Raw genomic sequence first — 19,993 nt, forward strand, 5'->3', positions numbered from 1 at the left:
ACCATCCTTTCTCCAGAAACCTCTAGTGATGCCCTTTAACAGAAATAGGAAAGTTACTAATTATTCCTGTTCCTGCATTCAGATTTTCTGCCTCCACATTTTTCTTTCTCTGAAACACTTCTTGAGTGAATCCTTGCTTATGTGGAATTCTTTTTTCCTTCTTATTTGGGCATGATTGTGTTAGACTCTAGGAAACTAACTAATAAAAACCACATGTTCCAGAATGACTTAGGTTCCATTTGAGGGGTTATTCTTTCATTTGTTTTTGATTTCCTGGATTATTTTGACTGTCATCTACTTTCAGGAGCACTTTAGATTTACAACTTTATAAAAATTTCTTAACACAGCAGGAAAAAATAACAGGAAAATGACTACTAACATCAATGAAACAAAACAGAAAAAAGAGATTTATGAGGAATGAGATATTGAAGTTGTGATGATGAAGAAATTTTGTGTAGCATATTTTCATCAGTGTCTGTTAAGTGTACCTAATTGTGAGGAAGTCGGATGTGGGATTTTTTTTTTCTTTTTTGACACTTTGAACATTATCGATCATATACTTTTCACATGTGTGTCCTTGAGAAAGCATGAACAAAGAGGAATTCTTTCTTTCTTTCTTGTTTTTTTTTAAGATACAGATGAAACATGCTACAATTTTTAATTCAGAGTCATGCAGTTATGTGTCCTTCATATCCAAAATGATAAAGGAAGAAAAAAATTTTTTTCAAAAGTATCAAAACATTAATGTTGTATCTTTTTTATTTATTTAATATATTTAGTTTTTAGCATTGATTTTCACAAAAGTTTGAATTACAAATTTTTTCCCCATTTCTACCCTCCCCCCACTCCAAGATGGCATATATTCTGGTTGCCCCATTCCCCAGTCAGGCCTCCCTTCTGTCACCCCACTCCCCTCCCATCTCCCTTTCCCTTCTTCTCTTGTAGGGCAGGATAACTTTCTATGCCCCATTGCCTGTGTATCTTATTTCCTAGTTGCATGCAAAAACTTTTTTTTTTTTTTGCTGTTGTTGCTTTTGAATGTCTGTTTTTAAAACTTTGAGTTCCAAATTCTCTCCCCTATTCCCTCCCCACACACCCTCGCTAAGAAGGCAAGCAATTCAACATAGGCCACATGCGTATCATTATGTAAAACCCTTCCACAATACTCATGTTGTGAAAGATTAACTATGTTTTGCTCCTTCCGAACCTGTCCCCCTTTATTGAATTTTCTCCCTTGACCCTGTCCCTTTTCAAAAGTGTTTGTTTTTGATTACCTCCTCCCCCAATCTGCCCTCCCTTCTATCATCCCCCCTTTTTTTCTTCTTCCTCCTTCTTTCCTGTGGGGTAAGATACCCAATTGAGTGTGTATGGTATTCCCTCCTCAGGTCAAATCCAATGAGAGCAAGATTTATTCATTCCCCCTCACCTGCCCCCTCTTCCCTTCCTACAGAAACACTTTTTCTTGCCACTTTTATGCGAGATAATTTACCCCATTCTATCTCTCCCTTTATCCCTCTCTCAATATATTCCTCTCTTATCCCTTAAATTGATTTTTTTTTGGATATCATCCCTTCATATTCAACTCACCCTGTGCCCTTTGTGTGTGTGTGTGTGTGTATATATACATATATAAGTATATATATACACATATATACATACATAGACACACACATATGTATATATATGTATACACACATATATGCATATTCTTTTCAGCTACTATGATATTGAGGTCTCATGAATCATACACATCATTTTTCTAGGTAGGAATGTAAACAAAACAGTTCAACTTTAGTAAATCCCTTATGATTTCTCTTTCTTGTTTACCTTTTCATGCTTCTCTTGATTCTTATGTTTGAAAGTCAAATTTTCTATTCAGCTCTGGTCTTTTCACTGAGAAAGCTTGAAAGTCCTCTATTTTATTGAAAATCCATATTTTTGCCTTGGAGCATGATACTCAGTTTTGCTGGGTGGGTGATTCTTGGTTTTAATCCTAGCTCCATTGACCTCTGGAATATCATATTACAAGCCCTCCAGTCCCTTAACATGGAAGCTGCCAGATCCTGTGTTATCCTGATTAAAAACAAATTTCCACAATATTCAAATTGTTTCTTTCTGACTGCTTACAGTATTTTCTCCTTGACCTGGGAGCTCTGGAATTTGGTGACAATGTTCCTAGGAGTTTTCTTTTTGGGATCTATTTGAGGAGGCGATCTGTGGATTCTTTCAATTTCTATTTTACCCTCTGGCTCTAAAATATCAGGGCAATTCTCCTTGATAATTTCTTGAAAGATGATATCTAGGCTCTTTTTTTTGATCATGGCTTTCAGGTAGTCCAATAATTTTTAAATTATCTCTCCTGGATCTATTTTCTAGGTCAGTGGTTTTTCCAATGAGATATTTCACATTGTCTTCCATTTTTTCATTCCTTTGGTTCTGTTTTATAATATCCTCATTTCTCACAAAGTCACTAGCTTCCCCTTGCTCCAATCTCATTTTTAAGATAGTATTTTCTTCAGTGGTCTTTTGGACCTCTTTTCCATTTGGGTAATTCTGCTTTTCAAAGCATTCTTCTCCTCATTGGCTTTTTGAAGCTCTTTTGCCATTTGAGTTAGTCTATTTTTTAAAGTGTTGTTTTCTTCAATATTTTTTTCAGTATTTTTTTGGGTCTCCTTTATCAAGTCATTGACTTGTTTTTCATGGTTTTCTTGCATTATTCTCATTTTTCTTCCCAATTTTTCCTCTGCTTCTCTAACTTGCTTTTCCAACTCCTTTTTGAGCTCTTCCATGGCCTGAGACCAGTTCATGTTTTTCTTGGAGGCTCTTGCACTTTTTTAACTTCTTCAGGCCATATGTTTTGCCCTTCTTTGTCACCAAAGAAAGATTCCAAAGTCTGAGAGTGAATCTGGGTGTGTTTTCGCTGCCTGGCCATGTCCCCAGCCACCTTACTTGACCCTTGAGTTTTTTGTCTGGGTATGACTGCTTGTAGAGCAAAGAATACTTTGTTCCAAGCTTGAAGGGATGGGCCTTTGATTTCAGAGCTATTTCTAAACAGCCAGCTCTGCCACCCCAGCACTCCTCCTTCCTCAAGAACCACCAACCTGGACCTGATGCAAATCTTCAGCAGGCTCTTCACTCCAGCTCTGATCTGCCACTTATTTCCTCCCACCACATGGGCCTGGGGCTGGAAGTAACTGCAGCTGTAGTTCTGTAGTTGCACCTCCCCCGCTGCCCCTGGTGCGGTGGCCGAACCACAAACTCTGTCCCCCACAGCTTTTCCCACTAACCTTCTCTGTTGTCTTTGGTGTTTGTGGTTTGAGAAGTCTGGTAACTGCCACAGCTCACTGATTCAGGGTGCTAGGGCCTGCTGCAGGCTCCTGATCTGTTTAATACTGCCGCTGCCCACTCTGGGCTACGCTCCCCTCCACTCCATGTGCGATAGACCTCATCCAGCGACCATCCAGGCTGTCCTGGGTGGGATCCCTGCTCCTCTCTGCTATTTTGTGGGTTATGCAGTTCTAGAATTTGTTCAGAGCCATTTTTTATAGGTTTTTGGAGGGACTTGGTGGGGAGCTCACGCAAGTCCCTGCTTTCCAGCCACCATCTTGGCTCCACCCCATTAATGTTGTATCTTAAGAGGATTTCATAGTCCTTTTTAACTGTTCCCAATCCAGACTGCAAGGGATGATATGTGCTATACAATATATTATATATATATATCCATATGTATGTGCTGAATTTCTGAAATACTTAGCCATCATATTGCTAGCTTACTTTTAAGGCTTTTGCATCCTCTTAGCAATTTCTTCAGACTCCCTCAAAATTTCATGTGTTTTACCTACTTTGTGTGTGTGTGTGTGTGTATAATCTATCTTCATTTGTATCTATGCGTATGTATGCATACATACATATATAATACATGTATGCATGTGTATGTGTGTATATATGTGTGTGTGTGCATATATATCTATATGTATATATATATATATATATGCATACATACTTATACACACTCCCCAAAAGTTACTACTTTCTCATCACATAATAGGACAGAATGAAAATAATATAACATTCTACTCATCTCACCAAATCTGTAAATAAATTCAGATACCTAAGAATTAAGAATAGTTTACAGAATAGTTTATACATTATCTGGCTATTCATAGTAAAGTGAAAGAGGGAATGATTTCAAAAGATTACAAAGCCAGGAGTCAAAATTACATTTATAGGAATGTTGGTTTTAATACCTATACCATCAGCATTCCTAGAGTATAAATTAACATGTCAAACATGTATTTTGTGAATGTGAAGATACAAGTTTAGATTGGCTGAGGCTATTATCGCTTAAGCTCCTTAGCACTTAAACAAAATCTGAGTTTTTTTTTCTAATCTGAGTTCTTGTTCTACACTTGAGATTGTCTACAATTTGAGAGCTGCTCTGGACAAAAACTAAAACAAGATATAAAGGTCTTGTGGCCTATCTTCCATTGAGTTATGTCTTTTACTTTAGCCAAGCTGCTTCTCACACCTACAGTAAGCTATTGTCAGGCACACCATCAGACCCTTGCCAGCTTGTATGGTATGCCACTGTACATAACAAAGCTTGCACTCCATTGATAGATCTTTCCAGACAGAAATCCATCTCCCCATTAGGCACTGAAGGAGAATTTTAGTGGAGGAAGTAAGTTTTGACACTGATCTTTCAAATGAAGGCATTTTGGAACAAGTAGAGATGCTTCTCCTGTGAAGAAACCTCAAGTCTTTATATTGTGGTAGGTGAATTTTCAATGTCTTACCTCTTCCTAGTCCTCTACATGTTTTAGTAAATGGCAATATAATTGCTTCAAAAGAAATGAATGCCAAATGTTCATACCAGGAGTCACTAGGAGAAAGTTAATGACTCAAAGCATTTACTGCTCTGAGGGTGATGGAAAGCTTAATTCAATCAGTGAATGGTCAAGGAATTGGGGAATTCAGCTGTCAGGACATTTCATCTTGTAGGTTCTGTGTAGATGCTAAGGAGAAGGTGTTTGTTAGGTGAAACTCCTTTGCCTTTTTTGCATTTTTTAACATAAGAGATTGTAGAAAATTTAAAGTTTTAGTTTTAATGTTCTGCATTTAGCATGATAATTATGTCAAAATGCTGAACATTTTAGAAATTATTTTTAAATTGGTTGTGGAACTTCTGACAAAAAAAAAAGTTGTGTTTATTTTTCTAAAAACGTTGCTTGGGATCAGGAAACAAAGATTAACTCAAGGTGACCATTAGCTTTTAAAACTTTAAATAATATATCAAATTAAAATTTAAAATATAATAATAACCCAGTAGCAAAATGACCAATATTGGAATGATATTCAGTTTACCCAGCTTTTCTGATTTGACTTCAAGGTGCAATTCTTTTGCATGTGTTTGGGTTGATGCTTGGAATTCTAATTTTTTTGTACTTCTAGGATGATCTAAGAATAAACCAGAAAAGATGTAAAATCTCAAGTTGACCCTAGAAAAAGACCCATTGTTCTATGATTCTTCTAGAATAGAACTGAGCCAGATTAAATCTATTCCTTTAAGCTATGCTCAGTGCTTTAGTGACTTGCCTGGTGATCTCAAGTCCACAGTACTTTAAGTCCAATCATATTTTTACACTCAAGTAGAATCAAGAAGATATTTCATGTTATAGATAATTGTCCTAAAATGCTGACATGCCCCCACTAGGGACATTAGGCCATTGTTTCTTTGAACATATTGATCAAAATTTGATTGATAATGAAAAAAAAAGTGCCATGCCATAAATTTACTTAAAAATTATCCTGGTCTCTTTGTCTAGATAAGCCACAGAAATACATTAGTTACAATGATTTTATCAAAATGAAAGCTGGTAATGTTTATTTGATTAGCACAATTCACGTTTTCAGTGAAAATTTGAGTCACTACTCATTTTAGACTAACTATTCCAGGCTCACCCATCTGTTTGTCCATTCCTAATACATGCAGCCCTGTTGAAAATGTTCCATATGAGCATGTGCAAATATTCCCCTTGTGCGTTATCTTAAAAAAAGGCTTTGGTGCAAGTTTAGACTTCATCATCATTTGTCCTACCCTGAAGGCTAGAAAGTTAATGATTATATAGATTGTTTTCACAGTTTTGTATATTTCAATCAAGCATTAGAGATAATTAGAGACCAGGATAAGGCTTCACTCAAAACAGAGAATCTGCTTTGCATATATTTTCCATTTTATTCTAATTGTTTTCATTGACTTCATTTTACATTTGAAGACAAAATATGCATGGACAAGTGCATGCCCTGTGGTTTCCTGCTTATCATTTAAAAATGTGCCGAGCTTTGAGGAACAGAATTTAAAATTATATATGATCCTCAGATTTATGCTTCCCTTTGTACACTGAACAGATCTCTCAATTTCTTAGCAAGTCAGGATTTACTGTTTGAAATTTGATAATGACTTGTAGTTCCCTCAGGAACAACTACAGCACTGTGTAACTACATGAGTGGCACTTCAGGTAAGTAACAGAACGCAGGATTCTAGAATTTGAAGGGACATCATTGGCCAACCAATATCCCCCCAAAAAGGAATACTGTGTAAATTGTGTTTAAACCATTCACATTCAGCTACTTGTACTTACTAGCTGTGTGCCCTGGGCACTCTTAATTTCTGGATACCTTAGTATCTTCATCTGTTAAAAAAAGGGGGATGGATAATAATATCACCTATGGCACAAGGTGGTTGGAAGAATCAAATAAGATATTTGTAACACACTTAGCACAGTAGCTGACACATACTAGGCACTTGTTTTCTTCCTTCTACATGATAACTTTCAAATACCATAGGATAGCTATGATGTCTGTACTGGAGCTACTTTTCTTCAAGTTAAACATCCCCATTTTCTTCAACCAATTTGTACAAGACATGGACTGAAAGGACTTCAAAAGCCTGATAACCCCTGCATTTTTCTTGTCAAGTTGATTGTAAAATCTAAAGGTGAGACTTTACATTTATTCCTGTGAAAGATCCTCTTGTTAGATTCAATGCAGACTCTCAAGAACTTTGTGAATCCTGACTCTATCTACCATGTTCTTTTTGTGACATCTGCAACCTCATTAATATTATCATCTATACCTTCTTTTGATATCTTGAGACAGAAATCATGTGACCCAGTGACTTCAATTTGTCCAGAGCAGGTAGGAGCTTTATTTCTATTTTAACTTAATTTAGGGAATCAACTGCCTGTTAACTATTTTTATTCTATCGTTTCCAGTCCAACGATTATTCTCCTTTTCAGAAAAAAGAGAGAAAATAAAAGTTCAGATATTATTTCTTTTCTCAGTTCAGTTACTATCGTCAAATCCACTTAAATAGTGACTTTAATCCTTCTTTGATCATGCTATTTTCCCCAGTATAGATTTAAATTAACAAAGTAACAGTTTATTTCATCCTTAATTTGTCTTGACAATTTCAATTTATTCTGAGCTTTGACACCTCCATTACTCTTCTATAGGACAATGGCACATTTTTGTATCCTTTGTTACTTGCCTTTTTCCATTTTTATTATTTAACTTTTAAAATTTAAATTAGTTAATGACTTCACTATGCAGAAACTTGTCTTTTTGAACAACATCCTTTTTCCTCATCAGAATTATTCTCTGTATATATTTTTAGTTATGATTATTATTGAGTACTTCCCTTCCAAGCTAACTTCTCTTGAACATTGTAGGCCATTAGATTCCACCTATCCTTTATCAGAACTATTGACATATTTTATCCAAAAATCAATTACACACGTCAAACTATGACTTTCTTCTCCATTGCTCTCACAAATTCTAAGACTAAGTGGCTATTTCATTTCCTTCCCACCAACCCCAGCAAAGTTCTCATCATTTAGACTATATCAGCCAGTACCTCCTACTAGTAAAAATCTGATGTAGAACATTTTGATTTCTTTACCTTTTAAAAGATGAAATTATTATTATGGCAAGTCAATAAATTATTAGCTGCTATGCTTTTGGCAGAGATAGACTTCATGCAATTGACTGAGTAATTTATACTACTCATCGCTGCTATGCCATGCCTCCATATTGAGCCTCTGATCTCTTTCTTTAACCCATCATCTCTTACCTCTTTCCTTGCAAGTGGCTGGTAGTAAACTGAAAAAAAAATGTTTCCACTTCTGCTTCTATTTGTCTGTATTCAATTTGTCTCTACCACAATCATCCTGATTTCAAAATTTCTTCTTGAGTGTAAATCAATATGTAATGACAGTCTACTCCCCTTTTTAATTTCCTTTTTTCACTTTTATAAAGGCATACCTTTTGTAACCATAATCTAGTCATGGATTCTTTCCAGCTACTCTCTATGATATTTATAAAGTCACATTTAGCTCTTCATGTTGAGATCTTTAGCTCACTTTGCTCTTCCTACCTTGTTAATTTGCATATAGACATTTGAGGAAATGGGTTTTATAGCTGACCTGTTCTTTGGAGTTTGTCTAATACTAATTATTGTATAGATCTATAATTTGACTTCTTCATAGACTGTAAATACTTACATTAATCCATGACATAGTCTATTAAATATGTGATATAGAGACAGAAAATAAAGTACACTCTGACAGAGTATACTCCATTATTGACCATTAGCCCATTTTTCCAATTTTAAAGACATCACCCAGAAATCCAAATACCATTCTCAAAATGATTCTATTTATCAAACTATTTACATTAGAAATACATATTTTTTTATCTTTTGTAGCCAATAAATCCTTTGGAAGCAATGATTAAAACACAACTTTTTTTTCTCTCATGGCTATCAATTTCTTGCCCCAAACTTCAATTTCCTTAAGAATTCCCTCTGGTCTCTTTCTGGTCATAATATCTGTGACCAGGAAAATCACTGCAAGTGTATAATAGAAATTAGGTTTAACCATTTTGGGGAAAATCTCTAACATGTCCCAAGTGTATCTCATAAAAATCACTACTACTCTTAACACCATCATCACAAAAACAACCACCATGACCAAAACAATGATAATGACTACAATAACAACATAATAAAAATAGTGTTTATGTAATTTTACAACATAATTATATATTTATTTAATACTTTTAGTTTTCAGCATTAATTTTCACAAGAGTTTGAATTACAAATTTTCTCCCCATTTCTACCCTCCCCCCCACTCCAAGATGGCATATATTCTGATTGCCCCATTCCCCAGTCAACCTTCCTTTCTGTCACCCCACTCCCCCACCCCATCCCCTTTTCCCTTACTTTCTTGTAGGACAAGATAGATTTCTATGCCCCATTGCCCATATATCTTATTTCCTAGTTGCATGCAAAAACTTCTTTTTTTTTTGAACATCTGCTTTTAAAACTCTGAGTTCCAAATTCTCTAACTTCTTCCCTCCCCACCCACCCTCCCTAAGAAGGCAAGTAATTCAACATAGGCCACATGTGTATCATTATGCAAAACACTTCCACAATATTCATGTTGTGAAAGATTAACTATGTTTTGCTCCTTCCTATCCTATCCTACATTATTCAATTTTCCTCCCTGGACCCTGTCCCTTTTTGAAAGTGTTTGTTTTTGATTGCCTCTTCACCCTATCTGCCATCCCTTCTATTGTCCCCCCTTTTTATCTCCTTCCTCCTTCTTTCCTGTGGGGTAAGATACCCAATTGAGTGTGTATGTTATTCCCTCTTCAGGTCAAATCGAATGAGAGCAACATTCACTCATTCCCCCTCACCTGCTCCCTCTTCCCTTCCTACAGAACTGCTTTTTCTTGCCATTTTTATGTGAGATAATTTACCCATTCTATCTCTCCCTTTCTCCCTCTCTCAATATATTCCTCTCTCATTCCTTAGTTTGATTTTTTTAGATATCATTCCTTCATATTCAACTCACCCTGTGCCCTCTGTCTATGTATCTATATCTATCTATGTATCTCTGTATCTCTGTATCTCTGTATCTATCTATCTATCTATCTATCTATCTATCTATCTATCTATCTATCTGTCTGTCTATCTATATTGTCTTCAGCTACCCTAATACTGAGGTCTCATGATTTACACACATCATCTTTCTAGGTAGGAATGTAAACAAAACAGTTCAACTTTAGTAAGTCCCTTATGATTTCTCTTTCTTGTTTACCTTTTCATGCTTCTCTTGATTCTTGTCTTTGAAAGTCAAATTTTCTATTCAGTTCTGGTCTTTTCACTGAGAAAGCTTGAAAGTCCTCTATTTTGTTGAAAATCCTTATTTTGCCTTAGGGCATGGTACTCAGTTTTGCTGGGTAGGTGATTCTTGGTTTTAATCCTAGCTCCATTGACCTCTGGAATATCATATTACAAGCCCTTTGAAAACTTAATGTAAATGCTGCTACATCCTGTATTATCCTGATTGTGTTTCCACAATACTGAAATTGTTTCTTTCTGACTGCTTGCAGTATTTTCTCCTTGATCTGGGAGCTCTGGAATTAGGCGACAATATTCCTAAGAGTTTCCTTTTTGGGATCTTTTTCAGGAGGTGATTGGTGGATTCTTTCAATTTCTATTTTACTGTCTGGCTCTAGAATATCAGGACAGTTCTCTTTGATAATTTCTTGAAAGATGATGTCTAGACTCTTTTTTGATCATGGCTTTCAGGTAGTTCAATAATTTTTACATTATCTCTCCTAGATTTATTTTCCAGGACATGGGTTTTTCCAATGAGATATTTCACATTGTCTTCCATTTTTTCATTCCTTTGGTTCTATTTTATAATATCCTCATTTCTCATAACATCACTAGCTTCCACTTTCTCCAATTTAATTTTAAGATAGTATTTTATTCAGTGGTCTTTTGGATCTCCTTTTCCATTTAGCTAATTCTTCCTTTCAAGGCATTTTTCCCCTTATTGTCTTTTTGGAGGTCTTTTGACATTTGAGTTAGTCTATTTTTTAAGGTGTTATTTTCTTCAGTATTTTTTGGGGTCTCCTTTAGCAAGTCTTTCACTTGTTTTTCATGGTTTTCTCACATCACTCTCATTTCTCTTACCAATTTTTCCTCTACTTCTCTAACTCGCTTTTCCAAATCCTTTTTGAGTTCTTCCATGGCCTGAGACCAATTCATATTTTTCTTGGAGGCTTTTGATGTAGGCTTTTTGACTTTGTCAACTTCTTCTGCCTGTATGTTTTGGTCTTCATTGTCACTAAAAAAGGATTTCAAAGTCTGAGTCTGAATCTGAGATCATTTTAGCTACCTGTTCATGTTCCCAGCCAACTACTTTACCCTTGAGCTTTTGATGGGGGTATGACTGCTTGCAGAGTAGAGAGTAATTTGTCCCAAGCTTGAGGGGCTGCACTGCTATTTTCAGAGCTACTTCTACACAGCAAGCTCTGTCACAGCAGCACTCCTCCTCCCCCAAGTACCACCAACCCGGATTGTGGCCCAGATCCAGGCAGGGCAAAGCAAGGTTTGCACTCCTACTCTAATCTGCAGCTAAATTCCTCCCAGTATGTGGGCCTGGGGCCAGAAGCAACTGCATCTGTAGCTCTGTAAGCAGCCTCAGAGCTGTACCACCTCCACCACCCCTGGGGCAGTGGCCCACAACAAACTCCTTTCCCTCTGTTCCCCACAGCTTTTCCCACTAACCTTCTCTGCTGTCTTTGAAGTTCGTGGGTTGAGAAGTCTGGTAACTGCCACAGCTCACCGATTTGGGGCACTATGCCTGTTTTGCCCAGATCTCAGTCTGGTTGGTCCTGGCAAAGCCCATGCTGGGCTCTGCTCCCAGCTCCATATGATAGAGCCTTCCCAGCGACCATCCAGGCTGTCCTGGGCTGGAGCCCTGCTTCCATTTGCTATTTCTTGGGTTCTGCAACTCTGGAATTTGTTGAGAGCCATTTTTATATGTGTTTGGAGGGACCTGGGGTGGAGCTTAAGCAGGTTCTTGCTTTCCAGCAGCCATCTTGGCTCCACCCCCCCAAAGTAGTCCATTTTTATTTAATAGATTTTGAGCTCCTTGATGACCTGTGTTCATGGGATAACAGATTTAGAACTAGAAGGAATTTTATGGGCTAATTCCCTTCATTTTATATTTGAGACACATTCAGATAGAGAGAGTTTAAATGACTTGAATGAGGTCATACACCTGGCAAGCATCACATGCAAGGTTTAATCCCAGTCTTTGGGGCTCCAAATCCTCTAATCTTTGTACTGCCTGGGTTATAGCTCTGCTTCAAATTCTCACACCTATTAAAATGCTTCATAGAAGCTTCATAGATGTTGGCTAAAGAATTTTTGAAGGTATTGATGAGTAGAAGATAGACAAGCACATAAAGAGGATGCCAGACAAGCAATCCTCTTCTCCCTTCATCATTTTACAAGTACAGAAGAGTAAGATGTAGAAGTTTAACTTTTTCATACATTCATTCCAAATGGTATCACAGATGCAAGTCGTTACTTTTTAAAATATATATATATATATATATATATATATATATATATATATATATATATATATATATATATTTACTATGGAACACTATAGTTATTTCTCATTTTTGTTTTGTTTTGTTGGGAGGGGAGAGTTGGCAGCTATAAAATTTGTATTGACAATTCAGCTACTGGTTCCAATGAGCAGTTTCCTGAATTGCATTTTTATTGCTAATCTCTTTAATGATCTAAGCATTCTTTTAGCAATCAGAATAAATATTCATTGACCCTGAAGGAGCAATTTTTCAAGATGAACTGAAGCCCTATGTGGGTGGAATAGCCCATATTTATCCAGATTAGACAATGAAACACAAAAGTCAACTTGGAAGTATATCTATGGGCTTAATGATATCAATTTCTCTGAAAGAAAGATAATGAATTAAAAACATTTTCCATGGAACTTCTTTTACCTAATTAATGTCTTCCAAAGTAATTCTGTGGTATCAAACATTTCTTCTAATTATATTCATTAGTGGCTTCTCCAGGACAAGTTTTAATTAAGTTGTACAATGAAGATCAATATTCATTGTGCATCCATTGCAATTTACAACAAGCATATATACAGTTCTGAACAATTTAATCACTGTAATTGTAGTCTAGAGAATGCTTAGTGACTGTCATATTGTTAAAAAATAAGATAACACTTCTTTTCATCAATTCAGTAATGGATTTAGGACATATATTCTTAAATTTCACAATTGTAATTTATCTCTTTCAAAAGTGTCTTATTTTTCAATAGCTGATATAAGGGAAAAAGAGCATCGTAGGAACAGTGACTTCTAGGTCATACCATCATTTCCATAGATATTGAATTGAGGGAATAAATTTGACCTATAGTGACCTGGAAGAGATAATGTATTTCTTTGTTAGTTTTCCTATGAAATCCCAATCCTTTATTAGGTTGCCTCAGATATTTAGGCTTTATTTCTATAGTGGGGAATTTCAGGTGGGTAGTGGTGGAACTGAACCAGAAGATAATAGAACCAATGGATTAATTGGCTTTGGCCTATCTACTAGGCACTCACAGACAGGCTGCTGCTAAATGTGAACTGATTTAGGTCATATCTAAGCTTTAGTAGATGATATTCTTGTGTTGCTATGGCTGAAAGAAAACTGGTAACTGGTAGCCAGTATTCTAAAACTAAAATCTATAAGAATGACTAATATTTGCAATATGCTTTAAAGTATGCAAAGTGCTCTCATCACCACAATGAAGTGACTGCTACATATATTTTTATCCCAATTTCATAGATGAGGAAAGATGGGTACCCTTTCATTATGTATTAGAGTGAAGATTCTGAAATCTTTTTGGCTCCAAATCCAAGGCACCTTCTTCCATGCCAAAATTGCTTCTTTGCCCTTTGTGAACATCATATTAAATCATCAGGATGGGCAAACACACTTCTTCTTGTCTTGTAGCTCAGCTCTTGTATAGTGTTCCTGTCATATCATGAGCAATAAACACAGAATTACCCCAGTGACCTAAAATTAGTGACCTAAAATTAGTTCACATATTAATACCATGGGAATGTAGTAAAGTAGAAGTATGATGGAAAAAAAAAAACCTCCTAGTGGAGCAATAACTAGTAAGAGTGAAGGGGATTTGCTCTGAGGTGCTAACTTCTGGAGAAACATATTTTCCTTCCTGAAGGCCATGTTTCCTCCCTGGGGCATTGGGGGGAACTTTCGTCTTTTGTCCCTAGAGTGACTGTCGGCTATATGTGTCATGTTAATTACCTCTAGAAGTATGACGTACAGATACCTCTAACCACAATCCCTTTCTTTCTGGTCTTATAATATCTCTCATCTTTTCTCCCAAATACTTTGAGGATAGAGACTGAGATTTTCAGGGGCATAGACTTGCTTCTTCCCAGCACCTTCAATGGGACTCTCCCCTCTGCTTCTCCATGCTGCAACTGAATTTTACACAGGCATAGTTTCAGAAAACTTCGGCTCTTCCTGTTGAACACAATTTTGAAGCATACTCTAGTTTAGCAGACTCCATGCTTCTTGAGGATATGAGGTCTATATATAGGATCATAGATTTAGAGCTTGAAGGAACCTTAGAAGCCATTTAGTCTATTTTTTTTTTTCATTTGAACTCAGACCCAGAGAGGCTGTGTGAGTTGCGCAAGGTCACACAGCTGGTCACACAAGTATCACTGGCAGAAGTCAAACCCAATCCTTCCAGGGTCCAAACCCTCTAATCTATCTACTGTCTCAGGGCATATCTCACACTTGGAACTAGCCATGTGATCTTAGGCAAGTCACTTATCTCTGTTGATCTCAGTTTCCTCAATTGTAAAATTTATTTAAAAAAAACAGCACAGCAGCCTGTATGTAACAGGAACCATATAAATATTTTCCCCTCCCTCCCTTCACTTATGCACAGAACTTCAGTTCCTCTTTTCTCAGTGACAAATCATGCTGACTAATGCGGTAATCATAAGGGCTTGTTATAACCTGTAAAAGGACTTCATTACACCTTTGGACAGCTCTTTGTATAATATCTTGCTCCTTGATACTGTAGCGTTAAAACAACCTGAAGGTAACTTGTTCAATTAAATCAATACAGCCTCTCTGCCTTCCTTCCTACCTTCCTTCCTACCTTCCTTCCTTCCTTCCTTCCTTCCTGCCTTCCTGCCTTCCTGCCTTTCTGCCTTTCTGCCTTTCTGCCTTCCTGCCTTCCTGCCTTCCTTTTTTCTTTCTTTTTCTTTCTCTCTCTATATATGGTGTCTATAAATCTGTGTAAATATATCTGTATGTCGATACAGATATCTATCCTCTCTCTCTATCTCTTTCCATCTCTGTTTCTCTCTGTCTCTGCCTCTGTCTCTCTCTCTGTCTCTCTCTGTCTCTCTTTCTCTGTCTCTCTCTCTGTCTCTCTCTCTGTCTCTCTCTCTCTCTCTCTCTCTGTCTCTCTCTCTCTCTCTCGCCACCATAACTGGAAACAGAATATTTTTCTATTACAAGAGATGAATGTAACACCAAAGAATGTAGCAGACCTTTAAATGTAGCAACAGCCCTGAGAGCAGCAATCTCTTTACTTGGCTTGGTTAAGTGTGTGTAGATTTATTTCTTAATTACACTTACTGTTTGAACTACAGATTTTGGGTAATACCACAAAAAGCATTATAGGCTTGGGAATAGTTTATTGCTAGTTAATGTAAATTGTTTGCTAATTGTTTCCATAACAGCTTTCCAGAACAAAATGCAATGAGTTGAGCTATAATCTTATGGCTGCAGCTTAACCTAAAATATATATAGTCTCGCCTTGTGACATGATTTCAATTTACAAAAAGTATGAAAGTCTTACAAATCATGTGGAAAAAATAAACATTGAGAATGACCTGTTTTTATATTTTTGCAGCATGTACTAAGTTTTTTAAAAAATATTTACTTAAGTTTACAACTTGGATCACTAAAATAACTTCTTTTAAAATGCTTTTTTATAATGAATGGTTAATCTAATGTGAGTTTGTAAAACACTAGGCAGAGTTGCAGAAGCTGTGAGAATAGTGACTTCTCTTTAATTCCTGTTTTGATGTTTTTCTTTCTTTCCTTTTTTAGTGAATTTGCTAGATTCACGCACAGTAATGGGGGATCTAGGATGGATTGCTTACCCAAAAAATGGGGTAAGTCTTTCAATATTTCTTTTTCTCATAAGTAACAATCTGCATGAATAATTTCTATGTTAAGGTACATGTGATGGTTTTAAACTCCCAGAAGAGACTTATTTTTAGGAGGAGTTAAGAACAACAACAAAGCAAACCTATGTTTGGGGTGGGGCGGTGTTGCTGGTTTGGAAGGAAGAGTCTGCTAAGGAAGGCCAGTAGCTTATTTATGGTTGCATTATTTACTCATTTATTACGAGAAGGGTATTTTGATTCAGGTTTCTAACTTTATTTTGTGATGGCTTTGGTAGGGGTTTGTTACAATTATGTGAAATGAAAAGATATTTCAGAGGAAAGCTATTGCCAAACTATTGGGATTAATTTATTGACAAGTGGAACATTTTAGTTGATTGGCAGTTTACTACTATTACACACCTATATCACATAGGTCATAAAAGATGAATTGAAATTATTTGTATATGAAAAAAGTTGAGTTAAAGCCAAAGCCTGACTATTTTTATTTTATTCATTACAATGGGAAACATTTAGAGCTTCCATGTTGTTCCTCTGAGGGAAGACTATTCTCATATCTGGAGCTACATCACATTTCAAAGTTCCTCTCTTGAGATTCATATGTGTTTCCATTGAGGACTTTTTAAAGAACATATTTGCCCTGAATGACTTTTAGTAACTAATCAATTTTTTCCCTCTTTCACTAAAGGGGAAAAACATCTCCTTCTGTACTTGTTTGTCATCTTTATTCTTTTTTTTTAATTTTGGGAGAGATTGTTTAAAGCAAGTGAATTAAAATCTTGCATGCTTTGTCTTTATTTTTAAAACAATGATTCTATGATAAATTGAAGAAAGTTATCCTTTAGATTTGTTTTGTCTAGTTGAAAAATAAAATCCCCTGTTGGAATGAACTTAGATATTTTTGCTGCAAATACCAGTTAGAAAACATGAAGTCCTGAAACAGATGTATAATACGTAACATATTTCATAATTGGGAACATTTCTACTTTTTTATTTTTACTTTAAGAGGTCAAATAGGTTTAGTGTTTTCCTTGCTATAATAACTTGAGCATTATCATACTAATTGCTTGAGAATTCCATTGAGAATCATGGAAAACATGATGACATATCTCAAGTATTTAATGGAACTTGCTATCTACTCTGGCACTGTATTCTTAAAAAGTCCAGGTCTTTCTACTTACCTTGCAGGTCAACCTTTCTACATTTCTCATCTCTCTTGACTAGAGTGTGAGTCGCTTGAGAGCAGGAATTGTTTTCTGTTACATGTATAGCCCCAGAGCTTAACGCAATGGCTGGCATATTATAAATAATTAACAAATGCTTTTACATTCATTCATCCACAATAAAAGTATAACAGGATCACAATCAAAAGTAGTTTTTTTGATTATTTGGCTTATGAGGAAAATTACTTAGTCAATTTTACATTGTTAGGTTGCATCTCAGCTTACCAGGTTGCATTGTAGGAAAAGTTGGCCAAAATCCTTGCCTTACTTATTAATATTCACTGGTAAAGTCTTCTGCTGTTTTGAAAGTCAACATTGCGAAATGATGTAGTTATTTTTATAGCCATGTACCTTTGCTGCATAATTAAAAAAAACACTAAATCTGGAGTAAAGAGGACTGGGGCTTCCGACTTAACTCTGTTCTTTCCAAGCTGTGTGATCTTCAAGAGGCATTTACCTCTCATGAGCTCTAGTTACTTTATCTGTAACATAGGGCTAATAATAATTGTATTATCACATAAGATTTCTGTGAAGCAAACATTCTGTAACCCATAAGAATCTATGGAAATGTGAGCTATTATTTGTATTTTATATATTTAGATGACATGCTTTTGTTATTTAAATATTACATAGAGAATAATATTTAGAATGGTAAAAAAAAAAAAAAGATCATGGGAATGAACCCATTGAGATAGAAACTTAGTCTGAAAGCAGGGGAGGATCTCAGAGGACACCTACTTCAAACTTCTCATTTTGCGGATGAGAGAACAGAGGGCCAGTGATGCTAATGTCTTGCCTAAGGTGACAAGGGATGTAAGTGTCCATGGTGGGATTTGAAGCTGGAGCCTCTCAAAGCCTGAGCCAGGACACTTTCCATTGTACTATGTGTAGGCTCAGGCTAGGCTATTTTGGCTTTCAAATGTCTTTTAAGCACAATTAAAAAAAAGTTCTTTATTATGGAAACATTTAAATTACCATTAACTTGAGTGATAATTGGGAAGATTGAGTGATTTTTTTTCCTTTAAAGATGAACTGAGAGCAATATATAAATACTCTTTGGGAACTTAAGTTTCATCCCATATATGTTTCCTTTAGAAGATTATTTGAGTCAGAAGTATGACCTTATGCTGTTATAGTCAGAAACGTAGGGGAGTTAGTATACTATCTCACTTTAACTCATGGGTTTTTGTATAAAAGTTCATTTTTCATGGAATAGTTGCCTACACACTCTAGTCACTCATGCATTTTACATATTACAGAATGGCTACGCAGCTCTTTGATTTTTATTTCATGGACTGGAAACTCCTTTAGTTCATCAAAAATGTATTAAGTTTCTGTGCAAAGAGTACTCTGCTCTGTATTGGGGGAGATACAAAATTTAGATAAAAATCATTTCTGCCTTCATGAAGCTTATGATCTAGTGGGGGTGGTGATATGAGATGCAGATAATTATTACACTAAGTGGAATGTAAAATCAAAGATTGAGAGGAGGAAAGGATCACAAACATCATCTAGGACAACAGTATCATTTTGCTCATTTGGAAACTAAGTCATTGAGAGTGATTTCACAAAGGTCACATGGGTAGTATGGGAAGAATCATAATTTGATCCCAGGTTTTCTGACTACAAATCTAAGTCCATTTCCACTCAACTATGCTACTGTCACTCATTGAACAGATATAAAACAAAGTGCCAGATGAAGTTTTGTGGGTGAGTGTGAAAGTCATTAAAGACTAAACAGTAGGTAATAATAATTGATTTCTACTTAGTTCTTTATAATTGATCATTCTTGATATATTGTTTTGTTTTATACTCATAATAACCCCATTCAGAGTGGTTATCATATTAATTTTACAGGTGGGGAAATAGGACAAAATAGAAGTAAATGTCTAACTTGAGGTCCCACAATAAAATTGGCAAAGCTGTAATTATGGAACTAGCTTTTCTGGGTACAGTACTACAGCTGTCACCATGGTGCCTTCTTCAACAACAAAAATCCAAACTAGGAGGTTGATCAGACAGGAAAATGAAAAAGAGAGCTTAAGTCATTTGTCAGGGGACCATAGCTTTTTATGCCAAAGCAAGGACTGAAAGGACAAAACCAAGCCTTTTCATTCTAAAACCTGACCTTGTGTTATGTCAGAGGTCTCAGGCTGTCTAAAAACAAGCCAAAATAAAACAAATTAAAAAAAAAACTTGTAATTATCTCTTGACATGAGTCAAGGGATACTTTTCTTGGAAATGTTACATTTAATTTAGTAATTCTAGTATATATTTCATGATGATTTTAGTAGCTGTACATTTGGTGTAGCACACCTTTCCTATCCTTGGAGTCAGGAAGACCTAGGTTCAACTTTAACTGACTGTGTGACTCTGGGCAAATCCATCAGCTTCCTAGTGACCCTGGCTACTCCATGAATAACTGTCTGTATGCACTGCTAGAGGTAGTCCTCTGCCCTAAATCAAAATTATAGAGATGCAAAAGAGAGTGAAAAACTTTGGCATTCATGTTTCATGAATTAGAGTAACAGGATTTAAAATTGGAAGGAACCTTAAAAATCATATAGTCCCTGGTTTTACAAATAAAATAAAAGCACGACCCATAAGAGTTAGGTGACTTTTCCAAAATCACACAACTACAA

The 19,993-nt window shown here is 36.0% G+C and overlaps 1 protein-coding gene across 1 annotated transcript in view; it reads left to right on the forward strand.

The window, feature by feature from the left end:
• The window catches only part of LOC118854794 (ephrin type-A receptor 5-like), a 126,460-nt gene that overhangs the window by 19,741 nt on the left and 86,726 nt on the right, over positions 1-19,993 (forward strand). The window contains exon 2 of the mRNA XM_036765038.1: positions 16,052-16,116. Within this exon, the coding sequence (XP_036620933.1) occupies positions 16,052-16,116 (65 nt within the window). The remainder of the gene's footprint in view (positions 1-16,051; positions 16,117-19,993) is intronic.

The sequence above is a fragment of the Trichosurus vulpecula genome, chromosome 6, assembly GCF_011100635.1.
Source record: "Trichosurus vulpecula isolate mTriVul1 chromosome 6, mTriVul1.pri, whole genome shotgun sequence".
NCBI lineage: Eukaryota > Metazoa > Chordata > Mammalia > Diprotodontia > Phalangeridae > Trichosurus > Trichosurus vulpecula.